Genomic DNA, 14,669 nt, shown 5'->3' on the forward strand with positions numbered 1-14,669 from the left:
CCTTCGACAAAATTAACAGATCAGCAGTGTAATCAATTGATATTAATGAATCGTCAGTTTGTTCTCAGATAATAGCGCTTATTTCACGATTAACCTCCTCGTTTGGCCATGTTACTGTTATGCACTCAAATCTTGCCAGGGTGTCACACTAGCTAGCACTCTTCCATCAACTACACTACCTATACTAGTCCACAATGCCTCCAATATTACGTCTGCTTCCTTTCACAAAAACACATTAGAATCCACCTAAAACATCCTGCAACACTACCAAGCACTTAAAACACCACAATAAACTATAAAGAACGGCAAGATTACAAGGGAGACTGCTAGATATTGCACCTTGGCTCTTCATGGCTCCTCTTACACTTTCATTTTTCCTTTCTCCTTGGCCTTCCCCTTTGTCCTTCTTTTTTACCTTTTATTGCTTCCATCCATAATAAGCTTCAGAATTGGCTCTCTCTCTCTCTCTCTCTCTCTCTCTCTCTCTCTCTCTCTCTCTCTCTCTCTCTCTCTCTCTCTCTCTCTCTCTCTCTGTGTGTGTGTGTGATTCTCCTTAGTTGTCTGCTGGTCACCCAGCCAGTCTTCCCCATTACGGAGCGAGCTCAGAGCTCATAGACCGATCTTCGGGTAGGACCGAGACCACATAACACACTCCATGCACCGGGAAAGCGAGACCACAACCCCTTGAGTTACATCCTGTACCTATTTACTGCTAGGTGAACAGGGGCCACACTTTAAGAGACTTGCCCATTTGCCTCGCCGCCATCGATTCGAACCCGGCCCTTTCGATTGTGAGTCGAGCGTGCTAACCACTACACTACGTGTGTGTGTGTGTGTGTGTGTGTGTGTGTGTGTGTGTAGGATAAAAGTATTAGGAAATAGATAAATATGATGAATTCTTATGATGGGGTTTAGGAAAAGTTTAAATTGCTCCATTCTGTCATCTTTAATTGCTAAATGTATCACTAATTAAGGTTTATGTACAACCTTTCACATTTAGATCATCCTCATTGTATCTGTTTGAAGGCTAGAGGTGATAGAGTTGCATTCTCTTGCAGACTTCCTCCTCTTCATTGATCAACTAGCTGATGTTAATAGTTTCAAAGCCACATCTCCATCAATTAAACTGTTTTATAACACTCAATGCCTCTTTTCCTTCAGACCCAATGATTGATATAAGTTTATCTTGCAGTTTGTGGCAGTGACTGGGACCATTGTTAATTACTGAAGGAGTTTGTTAGCTGTCCACCTGCACCAGTAGCTGCATCATCCTGGGACAAGATTGCGTTGTGAAATAAGCAACTATGGACACTATAGTATTTCCATAGCATTCACTTCAGAAATAAACACTGGTCCATTTTATCATAATTCAGTGTCTCAAACCACAAGAAGTTTAGAAGTTTTTAGCTAGAATTGCTGTAGGTTAGTGAAGTAGTTGCAGTCTCCACAGAGACTGTAGTGTGTACTGGTACATGCAGTGACTAAATACAGGCAATGCATTGGTGAAGTGACTCTTGGTTCACATGATGTTGCTTTGGAGTTGTACTATGTGAAGAACTTGCCAGAAAAGTACGTCTTAATTACTTAGTGCTGTGTTCCCAACTACATCATTGGATGACAACCACTCTTTAGCAGGGAAACACTGCATGTATTCTGGCAGCCATTCTGTAAGTTATGCCTTCCACTGGTGCTTTGAAGGTACACATCTAACAATGCAATGCTCTTCAGTGTCTCTCAGAGTGACTTGCTGTTAATGAGTTCAGTCTTTTTCACTCCATTTCAGTCAGTTCAGTTTTTATCACATTCATTCTCAATGTTTCCTTTGAGGTTTATTTCTTGGGAATACCACTTGTTCCATTGTCGTTGGGTTGGCTTTCACCGTCAGTAGCACAAGTAAGGGCACTGTATGCAGGTAATTATTATAGATTTACAAACCTAAAAACCGTATTGTTAATTTTCCCTTTCATTCTTTCATTGTCACAGTTTTGGAGGAATTTTTAATCTTGGAGACTGCTTTTCTCCAAATGGGTCAATTTATAAAAAATTATCCTTTATTTTCAAGAGTACTCTGGTCACTATTGAATTGGGAGGGTATAACTAGAAAGGTGATAACATAGGCCTGTCATCACTGGTCTCTCCTACTTCTTGCTCTACAAATGAAATGTAGACTGCCACAAACTAAGACTATTCATTCTTTACTCTGGTTTGTCTACTATGAATAATCTGTCCTTTTGTGGTATGAATTTAATTCCATAAAGGCTTTTCTAGCCCAAGTAGTATTATGTTGCTATGGTAAAGTATAACCATATAAAATTAAAACTACAATAAAACATTTTTTCACAATAAAAAAATTCTAAGTTCAGCTTTGCTTTACAGATGATGACATCAGGGAACTTAGTGCAAGTGACCACCTGGATGAAAAGGAGAAAGTTGCACACAATCTGTGAGTGAATATTTTTATACTACATATTAGTACAGTTATCCTTTCATTATCCACACACTCAGTAACCAGACTCATCAGTATCCCATAACCTATCTTTCTACTGCTACACAGTACAGCATTCCTTTCTTCCCCTGTCCCTCCCCCCAAATTAAATGTCTGCTTTAAAACTGTCATAACACCAGTGAAGGCCCTGATGGTATTCATTACCAAATGCTCCACTGCCTGCCCTATCTCCTGACCACCTTACTTGTCCTCTTTAACCATGTCTGGTTGACTGGAGACTTCCCACCACAATGTTGTGAAGTCCTAATCCTCCCATTTTTCAGACCCAATATGTTTGGAACTCAACCTCAATATCATAGACCCATTGCCCTGACCAACTGTACCTGTAAATTATTTGAATGCATGATCAATTTCAGACTTCCGTTGTACTTTTGAATCCAAAAGCCTTCTTTCTCCCTCCCAGTTTAGTTATCAACATGCCCACAGTATAGCAAAACCCCTTGCTCACTTACACATGCATTACTTCAGCCTTTGCCCACAAAGAATCAGTCTTTGATTTAGAGAGTGTATGACACCACTTGGTGATAGCACATCCTCCACCAGTTATCCTACTATTGGTGTCTCTGGCAACATGGTTTTCTCCATTGTTTTCTCAAAGATCACTCCTTTCTTAAAATTGGCTCTTCCCATTCTACCCTCTTTTTGTCAGCAAGTTGTAGTTCCCCTAGGTAGTGTCTTCAATGCAACCCTTTCCTCCTAACCATGAAGGGTACAGTTTCCACCTCATCTGGTGTCCGATCCTCCTCCCTCTATGTTGATGACTGCCATATATGCCTCATCTCCACTTCCAGTCTGCTATAAATGCTGCTGCTGCTCCTTAATTAGATAACAGAATTGGTGAAGCGTAGTGTTACAATTTTTATCAGGAATTCCAAAGGTGGGAAAACAATGTTTATTTCAAAGCCTCTTTATAAATTTCAGGAATATACATTTTCATGGATGGTTACACTAATTCCTGCATTCTTGTCTCTTCCTCAACAGCCTTGTGATGGGGGGTGAAAAAGAATCCCAGCAGTTTCCCTGTACCAGTTGGACCAGCATCCTGCCTGCCCAGGAAACTCCCAAGCTCACCACTAGAGAGAATGACGAAAGTGGCTTCCAGCTGCCAAAGGAACTGTGGTCCGATCAGCAGCTTAAAGATAAAGAAAGAAAGAAAGGTATTCCTGGGTACTGGTTTATACTCTGGTTTAATTAAACACATTTATATGGATGGGAACAGTAGTAGTAAGGATAATAGTGTAATGGCATTTCTTGTATATCCTTGCTTCTCATAAAAATCTTTCTATATATAAAAAAAAAGCAGCTTAAAGATAAAGAAAGGTATTCCTGGGTACTGGTTTATACTCTGGTTTAATTAAACACATTTAAATGGATGGGAACAGTAGTAGTAATGATAATAGTGTAATGGCATTTCTTGTATATCCTTGCTTCTCATTAAAAATCTTTATATATATGAAAAAAAATCAAGAACTGACTGATCTACTACTACATCTCTCTTTCCAGATTTGTGCAGTTCTCTCATCCTGGTCTTGGAAGACAATATGCTACTGCCGAGAAGACTGAACAGCTGCTGCTACTATTACTACACATTCTAATCAGACTTCCTAAGAGTAACCCAGTGTGTCAGACTTTGTGAACTTGTAGTGTTGCAAGTAACAAGCATCCCAACCTTATAAGAGTTCTAGGACTCCCCACCACAGTGATGTTTATTGAATTTTTATTTTTTTTTTTTTTATAATTTTTTCTGTGGCGAAAAGGGCTCAAGTTGTTCTCCGGAGAGTCTTTTGAGTATATATATATAAAAGAAATATAGAGTATGTTTATTTAATTTTTTGTGGCGAAAGGGCTCAAGTTGTTCTAGTCTTGAGTATATATAATAAAGGAGAAAAATAGAGAAAAGGGCTCAAGTTGTTCTCAGGAGAGTATATATAATAAAGGAATATGGAGTATAACAGAGTGGTGTTTATTGAATTTTTTTTTTTTTTTTTTTTTTTTTTTTATATATTCTGTGGGTGAAGGGCTCAAAGTGTTGTTCTCCGGAGATCCGGAGAGTCTTTCGAGTATATAATAGAGAGAGTATATATAATAAAAGAAGGGAAAGGCTATAAGGTGGTTTTTGTTATCCTGACATATTTGACACTAGCTCATGCTTCTTCATAAAGAACCAAGGATTTATTTACCCTTCAGCCCCCCACCCCACTATGACCCTGAACTGTGTACCTAGGGATCCCCCCCCCCATCCACTATGCTGACCCTGAACAGTACCTAGGGATCCCCCCCCCATCCACTATGCTGACCCTGAACTGTACTGATCCTAGCTACACCCAGTACCTATCTCCCCCTAGAACCTGGAGAGACTGTCTTATCTCCCCCTAGATACACCTGGAGAACTGATCTCCCCCTGATTTGCTACCTGGAGACACTGGCCTTGTTGACAGGCATCTTAGACCAAAGGACATGTAATCCAGTCCAAGTCCCCAGGAATAATGGCCATTTTCAGAATAAACGCTGCCGCCCCCTCCACTTGGCTGGCCGACCTGACCTGCACCAGCAAGCTCAGCACCAAGGATTAGCAAGGCAATGTAAGGTCATTTCTGAAAGGAAGGACAAAGGTTAGCAAGGAGGGACACACACTAATGCATCCCAGACACTAAACTAAAAACAGACAACTACACCTCAAACACACCCCACAGACACACGTACGCATTCTAGTCACTAAAAACACTCAGAATGCAATAGTCACCCACACCTAAAATACATCCCACACTTTATAAAATAAAATCAGACACACACACATATACCTACATACACTAATCTGGAATCTCAACCTTAACTACAGAGAATAATCAAAAACAAAGATAAACGAAACATTAAAAACTATATTTACACCTAACAAAAAAAAAACTCAAACCTTACTTTCTCCAACAGCAAATAGCCATGTACAGAATGGATGAGACTAATGGAAGTGTGGATAATGGTCATTGTGGCAAGGGAATGTGTAGTGATGTAAGTAAATACCTTATGAAAGAACATGAAGGTTGAAAGATGCAGAGGACTAGAATGTGCAAAGAGGAATTCTGGAAGACATCTACTGTGACCACCACCTTCACAAAGTTCACAAGACATTCAACATTAGAGTATTTTATAAAGAATTTATCATACAACTCTATCAAAAACATTGTCTTAAAGTATGGCATGATATACTTAATGGTAATGGTCTCAAAATGTTTATTATGAATTAACAGCAAACATGAACTGAAACCAAAACCTTGCAAAATGAGTGACTGAGAAGCAAGTCTCTTTGATAAAATTATAACATTTATATACTCTCATTTACTCTGAGATGTGCTATTTTGCATTTTATAGTTTTTAAATGCTTAAATGCCTTGCTTAATTAAATATGGGCTGTGTACCAGACTTACTACATGTATATATCATTTGTGTTAACTGTATTGGTAGATATGATAGAGTGTTTAAAGACAGAAAACTCAGGACTCACCTCAGTCACAGACATCCTGGCAGGCACCAAGGTGTGACAAAGGTTGGGATGCCACTGACCCTGCAAACAAAACTTGAGTCAACCAATTGTAAAAATTTAATTGCAGCCTAAATTTTTTCCCAAAACCAAAACATAGAAATGAATAAGTGAGACATGTGCACAAATGAACTTAATAATAATGAAAGCTTACTTTGGGCAGCTGAATATTCTAGAACAACTTGGCAATCTTACTACTGCTGGCGATGACAATGCTCTGCTCATAGCTGGTCTGGGTATCAACATTCAGATGACACTGAAAACATGGAACACACCAGAACATAATTATTCCTCCACAAGAATCTCACAAAGGGAACCAAAGCACACTTCCTTAGCAGGCCTTCAGTCACTCACAAAAGGGACCAACACAAACAATTTAGCAACTAACCAGGTGTGGACACATGAGTAGGTCCTCCACCACCTCCTCCCTGTGTCCCATCCTGGCAATGGCATGAGAGGCAAGTCCCCATATCAGTTAATCTGTCACATTGCAGTGGAGTTGTGGGAAGCGGCAGAGGAAGCGCACCACTTCAAGATGGTTGGTAATGCTCACGCTGGCCAGCAGGCTGCAACTGTCCTCGTCACAAGCACTCATGTCATGGCTTTCCACCAGGCACTGCTTGATCTTCCTGAGTTGCCCATGCTTGGCCACCAAATACATCTGAAATAACACAACGGTGTACAGTATTACTTTGTGTACTGAAGAATCTGCTCTATAAATAGACTGCATCCTAGCTGAATTAAAATTCACAGTGTATACTCATATTCTTAACTTATTCTCTTTGTGTAGTACCATGCTCACTCACTGCATCACTAGATGGATTCACTTTGTTTCACTCACCCTTGGTAACACTTCCCCAAAATCTGATGGACACTGACATGTTCTCATGGGGCTCCATCTGCAAAAAATAAAGAAACATGCTCCTTAAAAAGTCCCCAAGCTTTTCATTTATAAGAAAGGAATATAAAACATAAGTATACTGGCTGAAAATCACACTGATGTAGCTAGTACTAAATCACAGCAAAACTGGCTCTGAGGCAGCAGTGAGGACTCAGGCTGCCCAGGGGAGAGATGTGTGCAATGCCAACCCTCCTGGCTAACCTCACTAACCATGAACCCTAGTACAGAATATAGAAGGAAACTTTGTTTAGCTGTATAATTCTGAGCTAAGATGATAAGACCCAGGGCTCTCTATTTGGAGGATGGTTAAGTTAGGTTAGTGGTTCAGTCAAGGGATGCTGGAAGGATGAACCCATTTTAGGAACTTCATTCTGTTTAAAATCAACAAGAGATGTTCTCTAGTGATGGCACCACCATAAAACAAATTCTGTACTTGACGCAATGCTGTCCATAAACTGTTCTCTGCACGTATCATGAAGGCCACAAGGATAAGTGTGATCTCAGGAGCCTGTATTTCACAGTGCTATTAGTTACTGAAATGGTCTTCAAATGTTTGGGTTTCAATGCACATACTGAAGATCAATTATCCAGCCACTAGGTCACTATGGGCCAGTGGCAGTGGCAGGAAATTTTCATTGTGGAGGTGGTAAGGGGCGGCCAGGGTAAAATGAGGATGAGCTTCACAAAATATCATCAAAGTGAAGTACTGATGGTAAGTTGCTATGTATAAATACTAAGATACATTTCAGACATTTATTACCATTAAGATAAAAGCCACTCTATCAAAAGAAATAAAATATATACCATAGGCATGTGTAAGTACAAAGTTAAAATGGCAGAAAAGAATGATGCTCTACAATACCTAATACAATCTGAGGAAGATCAGTAGAAATTAGAGCATGGCAAACAGCCCAACAACTTTAAATGCCTGTTCTGGTGACTGGCAGCAAATGTATCTATAAAAGCATCAATATTCAGCTGTCTGGCCCTCCAAAAATTAATTGATAGCAATATTTGGGGGCTTAAGAGGGGCCTTGGCTCATTACTGGGGACCTGAAGCCCCCCTAAGACCCCTCTTGGTTCTGCCACTGTATTTAGGACTCAAGGTGGTCAGGAAAGGCATAGACGGGACAGGCAAAGGAAGGCCATTAAAATCAAGGCTGAAAAATATCAAGAATGGTTATCAATGGAGGTAGTAGAGTAATAAACAAGTTTGAGGTGGGCAAGAGTGTGTCAGTGTGGCCTTATTCTTTATATGGATCAAAAGTAACATATCAGTGAGGAAACACTGCCCGACTAAAAAGGTATAAAATATCAGGATAAGTAGATGGGGATTTGGGGTAACAGAAGAGACCCTCAGAAGAGACATGGGATGAAGCACCTTCAGAGAAAGAATTATTGAGAAGGGCAAGTTAGGCTTTCTAAATATAAGAGACTTTCAATAAATAAATGGGCAAAGATGATGATTCTGCAAAACAGAGCTAACTCCAGCTGGGCAAGTGAAGTAAAAAGTGGAAGAAAAGAGAGACTGTCAGAAACATGGAGAAAAGCAGAGTACAAAGAGACATCAAAAAGAGAATAGAAAACAATGAATTAACAAGATGGCAAGAAAAATATACAGTAGCTAAGTCAAAATCACAGTGGTGCAGTAGGAAGCAGAAATTCGAGACAGAGAGCTGGCACGTAGGAGATTGGGGAAGAAAACTTTTATACAAAACACGGACTGACACTTTGTAAATTGATGATAGGGACAGAAAGGAAGGATGAACACTGTAGTTGTGGAAAGGGAGAAATAGAGACCATAAAAAATTTTATAGTAGAATTCACAAAATATGAGGAGAGAAGCAAATTAGTGACATCAGAGGTGGTTATCACAGGCAAGGAAGAAAAAAAAAAAAAAAAAAAAAAAAAAGGATTTGGCTATTAGCACAGCATTAGGACTGTATTGATATTATAGGAAAAAAGATATAATCATTCTTGGTAATCACACCAAGTAACATAACATATAACATAACATAAATAATAGGATAACAAAGGGCCACCAGGGCCCATCTAGGTTATCCTGTATCAGTCGCACAGCGACCTCGTCATCAGTACTTACTTACAAGTACACAATACATTTTATACTAATTCTAAATATTTGGCCCATTAACAGGGCTAAGTCCTGCAGCGAATTCCTCTACAATATGTGATCCCCATACATGGGGATCATGTCTTGTTTAACTATAGTAAATTTCTTATAAAAACTATCATGCAGCGCTATACATAATTATAAATCTAATAAATTTAAGTGCTTATCTAATCTGTTTTTAAACATTGTCAAACTAGTGCTATTTACAACCCTCTCTGGCAATGCATTCCAGAAGTCTACCACCCTATGACTAAAGAAATATTTTCTTATATCTAACCTGCAGCCTTGCTTTCTAATCTTCCTGCCATGATTTCTAGTCCTACTTCCCTCCTCTAAGGTAAAGAAAGATCTCACATCTATGTAGTTTGTATCTGAGAACATTTTAAATAACTCTATCATATCCTCTTATACATCTCCTCTCAAATGAAAACATGTTTAATTCCTTTAATCTATCTCTATACTCCAGGCGCTTTAATGCTGGTATCATCCTAGTTGCTCTTCTCTGAACTGCTTCTAACATGTTGATATCCTGCCTATAATGGGGTGACCAGGCCTGTATGCAATACTCTAAATGGGGCCTAACATAGGAATTATATAAGCTACGCACCACTTCCTTACTTTTATAACTAACATTTCTATTTATAAAACCCAGGATCCTATTTGCCCTATTTCTTGCTTCTAAACATTGCTTTGAAAATTTCATAGTCCTGTCTATCACTACTCCTAAATCCTTTCCTCCTCTACTGCCTCTAGCCAACATCCCTCCATCTCATAGCTAAAGTTTGTGTTGTCTTTACCTAAATGCATAACCTGACACTTTTTAGAATTAAACTCCATCTGCCACCTGTCTGCCCATGCTATCAGCCTGTCCAGGTCTCGTTGTATTCTGTAATTGTCCTTTTCACCCTGTACTGCACATGCTATCTTAGTATCATCTGCAAACTTTGATACTTTGCTACTAATTCCTATATCTAAATCGTTAATGTACACCAAGAGAAGAGGTCCTAGCACTGATCCTTGGGGTACCCCACTAACCACTTCCTTCCACTCAGACATTGCCCCATTTAATACTACTCTCTGTTTCCTATCAGAAAGCCATTCACTAATCCAATCAACAAACCTACCCCCAACAACTAACCTTCATCATCAGCCAATACAAAAAAAAAACAAGAGAAGAAAACATTAGAACGTTCCAGGAAAAGGTGACCTATATTAAGGGATACATAGCAGAGCAGACAGCAAACAGAAGAAAAGGGAGATTTGGCACAAGTCAACACCTGCACGATCAGTTACCCTCAACTGGGTACCGAGCCACATTGGTATTCATGGTAACGAGGCAGCAGACAGAGCAGCAAAAGATGCATCCGCTTTTGCAGAAGTCACCAAGTATATACGGCCATCCCTCTCAAGCTTGAAGAAGTCAGCAAAGCGGCGAGAAGACGCCATCACGGGTAACAGAAATCGAAGCAACGCTGAGGTTGGATCCAGAAGCAGCAGCTGGTTCTACGGAGTCACCAAAGGCTAGACACTTGATGTTCCACGAGGGGCGTCTAGACGGCTGCGAGTGAACTTGCATCGGTTACGACTAGGATACAAGTGCAACTAGTAACTGAGAGAACCAATGGCGCAACCGTGCAAATACTGCGACGAACCACAGACTCATCCACTCTTCCATTGGTTGCTGGGGTGCACCAATACTGCAGAACTCCGAAGAGTGACGCAGAGGCCTCACACCGACCCCAACACAGCTGAGGCCAGAGATGAAGCTGTCAGGATACTGAACACTCTTTTCGAACACCACTCTGATACCTTGCACAATATTGTTACACACTTCCCCCCGCCTTGCTAATTGTATATATGATTAGTTAGCTTAGAGTTTGGTGACCATGCTGTGATGATACTTCTTAGCTTCTTAGTTCCAGCTCCGGGCAGCTATACAGACATGGCCCGTTTTAGGAGATATACTTGTACATATTAATGTTAAGGTGTATATATATATATATATATATATATATATATATATATATATATATATATATATATATATATATATATATATATATATATATATATATATATATATATTATATATATATATATATATATATATATATATATATATATATATATATATATATATATATATATATATATATATATATATATATAATATATATATACCTTAACATAACATAACATAACATATAACATAACATAAATAATAGGATAACAAAGGGCCACCAGGGCCCATCTAGGTTATCCTGTATCAGTCGCACAGCGACCTCGTCATCAGTACTTAAAGATACACTTACAAGTACACAATACATTATATACTAATTCTAAATATTTGGCCCATTAACAGGGCTAAGTCCTGCATCGAATTCCTCTACAATCTGTAATCCCCATACATGGGGATCATGTCTTGTTTAACTATAGTAAATTTCTTATAAAACTATCATGCAGCGCTATACATAATTATAAATCTAATAAATTTAAGTGCTTATCTAATCTGTTTTTAAACATTGTCAAACTAGTGCTATTTACAACCGTCTCTGGCAATGCATTCCAGAAGTCTACCACCCTATGACTAAAGAAATATTTTCTTATATCTAACCTGCAGCCTTGCTTTCTAATCTTCCTGCCATGATTTCTAGTCCTACTTCCCTCCTCTAAGGTAAAGAAAGATCTCACATCTATGTAGTTTGTATCTGAGAACATTTTAAATAACTCTATCATATCCCTCTTATACATCTCCTCTCAAATGAAAACATGTTTAATGCCTTTAATCTATCTCTATACTCCAGGCGCTTCAAAGCTGGTATCATCCTAGTTGCTCTTCTCTGAACTGCTTCTAACATGTTGATATCCTGCCTATAGTGGGGTGACCAGGCCTGTATGCAATACTCTAAATGGGGCCTAACATAGGAATTATATAAGCTACGCACCACTTCCTTACTTTTATAACTAACATTTCTATTTATAAAACCCAGGATCCTATTTGCCCTATTTCTTGCTTCTAAACATTGCTTTGAAAATTTCATAGTCCTGTCTATCACTACTCCTAAATCCTTTCCTTCATCTACTGCCTCTAGCCAACATCCCTCCATCTCATAGTTAAAGTTTGTGTTGTCTTTACCTAAATGCATAACCTGACACTTTTAGAATTAAACTCCATCTGCCACCTGTCTGCCCATGCTATCAGCCTGTCCAGGTCTCGTTGTATTCTGTAATTGTCCTTTTCACCCTGTACTGCACATGCTATCTTAGTATCATCTGCAAACTTTGATACTTTGCTACTAATTCCTATATCTAAATCGTTAATGTACACCAAGAAAAGAAGAGGTCCTAGCACTGATCCTTGGGGTACCCCACTAACCACTTCCTTCCACTCAGACATTGCCCCATTTAATACTACTCTCTGTTTCCTATCAGAAAGCCATTCACTAATCCAATCAACTAACCTACCCCTATCCCATGTAGTCTCAATTTGTACACTAGCCTCCTATGCGGTACCTTATCAAACGCCTTGCTAAAATCTAGATATATAACATCTATGCTATTTCCATCATCTAACTCCTTGGTAATATATTCTAAGATATCGAGCAAATTTGTAAGACAGGACCTCCCTGATCTAAAGCCATGTTGGGTATCTCTAATTAATCTATTCTCATTTAAATGCTCCCAAATACTACCCTTAATGATTTTCTCTAGTATCTTACATACTATACTAGTTAAACTGATCGGTCTATAATTATTCGCATCATCCTTCCTACCTTTTTTAAATATTGGAGTAACATTAGCTAACTTCCAGTCCTGTGGTATCTCAGCAAACCTAAGTGATCTTTCAAAGATTAACTTAAGTGCTTCAGAAATACTGTCTACACCCTCCCTAAGTACTCTGGCATGTAGCTCATCAGGACCACTAGCTTTCCTATCGTCTAGTTCAAGAATAAATTTCCTAATAATTCCCGGTTTTATATCAATATTTTCTAAAGCTCTTAAACTACTCGTCGCACTGTTTGTAACAGAATTTCCTATTCTTTCCCTAGTAAATACTGAAGAAAATTGTTCATTCAATAATTCTACTATGTCTTCATTTTGATCCACTACTACACCATCTTTTCTGAGTGGTCCAATCCTATCCTTATTTCTTTTATCACTGACCTTGTAATAACTATATAATTTTTGGGATCTTTACTCCCAGCTCTAGCTAGTTTTATCTCTGCCTGCCTTTTACTTTTTTTATAACCTTACTCAAATCATCTCTGACCTGTCTGTACCTAATCAAATCTACATCTTCCCACTTTTCTGCAACTCTCTGTATGCCCTCTTCTTCTCTCTGATCTGGCTACCTATCTCATGAGTCCACCATAATGGCTTCCTGTTTCTCTGCCTTATATCTTTATAAGGGATACACTGCATCACTATACCCTTTACTACAATCTTAAAAATATCCCACATCTCCTGTGCAGTTTTATTTCCAAAACTATCTTCCCAGTTTACCTCTCCTAATAACTGACGTAACCTACCATAATTGCCTTTCTGATAGTTTGGGACTCTAGTCTTATTCACTATATTATCCCTACTGGAATTAATGATAAATCTAATTATATGATGGTCACTGTTTGCTAAAGTCTTAACATTATATATATATATATATATATATATATATATATATATATATATATATATATATATATTGTTCTCCTGAATTAATCTATAAAAAATAATAATAAAAAAAAAAAAAGACGCGGCAGACAAGGATGACTGGATGAGCGCCCGTGTTCTCCCGAAACAGAAAAGCGAAGGATGTACGGCAAACTTTCCACGAACCTCAGACCCACCTTGTCATCCCAAGTCTAATGCATGATGTCAAGTGTATAAGAGTACAAAAAGGAATATCGCGGCAATGTAAGCAAGGGACACCACAGAGCACAGCAGAGAGTCCACAACAGCTATACTATAGTACACCGCCGTTGCCACCCTCCACCATGGCTCGTCAGTGGCTATACATGATATTTGTGTAGCTAAGGTCATTACTTCGCCTAGTTGCAATGTATTTAAGCACTTAAATTCATTAGATTTTAATTATGTATAGCACTCATGTTCTTCTTCATGGACTTCAGTTCAGCCTGTTCCAAATTGTAGAGGATTTGCCACTCCCAGACATCCATTAGTATATAACAGACTTGTAAGTGTATCTTATGATTACGAGGTCGTGTGACTGATACAGGATAACCTAGATGGGCCCTTCCTTTGTTATCCTATTATTTATGTTATGTTATGTTATGTTAGTATCTTGGTGGAGGCGTAAGCCCCACAAAACTTGCTCACCACACTGCCAGTCTAACACAGCCACACTCCACGCCACTACATTTACTGGTCGTCATACTCTCCTTGCACACCTTGCCATTATCTACAACTATCATGATTCTTACCACTGGTGGAATCCGGGAAGTTACTTGGAATTGCAGGAGCGGGGTCACACTATCTTCTCTCGCCGCTCGTCCTCCCACAAATGGCATTCACGTGTTTTGACTTTTGAATGCCGTTTTCTCCAATGGTATTTCATATCATACTCCCATATTCACCACTA

General features: G+C 38.9%; 1 protein-coding gene and 1 long non-coding RNA gene across 4 annotated transcripts in view; one reads left to right on the top strand and one right to left on the bottom strand.

The window, feature by feature from the left end:
• The window catches only part of LOC123520003, a 30,830-nt gene extending 26,509 nt beyond the window's left edge, over positions 1 to 4,321 (top strand). The window contains exons 2-4 of one of the 2 annotated variants that reach the window (XR_006679146.1): positions 2,377 to 2,443; positions 3,488 to 3,663; positions 4,010 to 4,321. Coding sequence is in view for 1 of the 2 variants with exons in the window: in XM_045281785.1 (XP_045137720.1) it covers positions 1,193 to 1,205 (13 nt within the window). In the remaining variant the exon portion in view is untranslated. Of the gene's footprint in view, positions 1 to 1,192; positions 1,668 to 2,376; positions 2,444 to 3,487; positions 3,664 to 4,009 lie in introns of those variants that run through there. The other variant, XM_045281785.1, reaches the window with a different exon arrangement.
• Positions 3,398 to 14,646, bottom strand: LOC123520004. 2 transcript variants are annotated; one of them, XR_006679148.1, is made up of 7 exons: positions 14,512 to 14,646; positions 6,883 to 6,940; positions 6,430 to 6,702; positions 6,237 to 6,297; positions 6,006 to 6,065; positions 4,920 to 5,100; positions 3,398 to 3,638 (listed from the first exon to the last, which is right to left on the bottom strand). It is a non-coding gene; the product is annotated as an uncharacterized LOC123520004 (long non-coding RNA). The 2 variants fall into 2 exon arrangements; XR_006679147.1 differs by having other exon boundaries at positions 6,196 to 6,297.
• Between the last annotated feature and the right edge of the window lie 23 nt (positions 14,647 to 14,669).

This window comes from Portunus trituberculatus, chromosome 46 (genome assembly GCF_017591435.1).
Source record: "Portunus trituberculatus isolate SZX2019 chromosome 46, ASM1759143v1, whole genome shotgun sequence".
NCBI classification, from domain to species: domain Eukaryota; kingdom Metazoa; phylum Arthropoda; class Malacostraca; order Decapoda; family Portunidae; genus Portunus; species Portunus trituberculatus.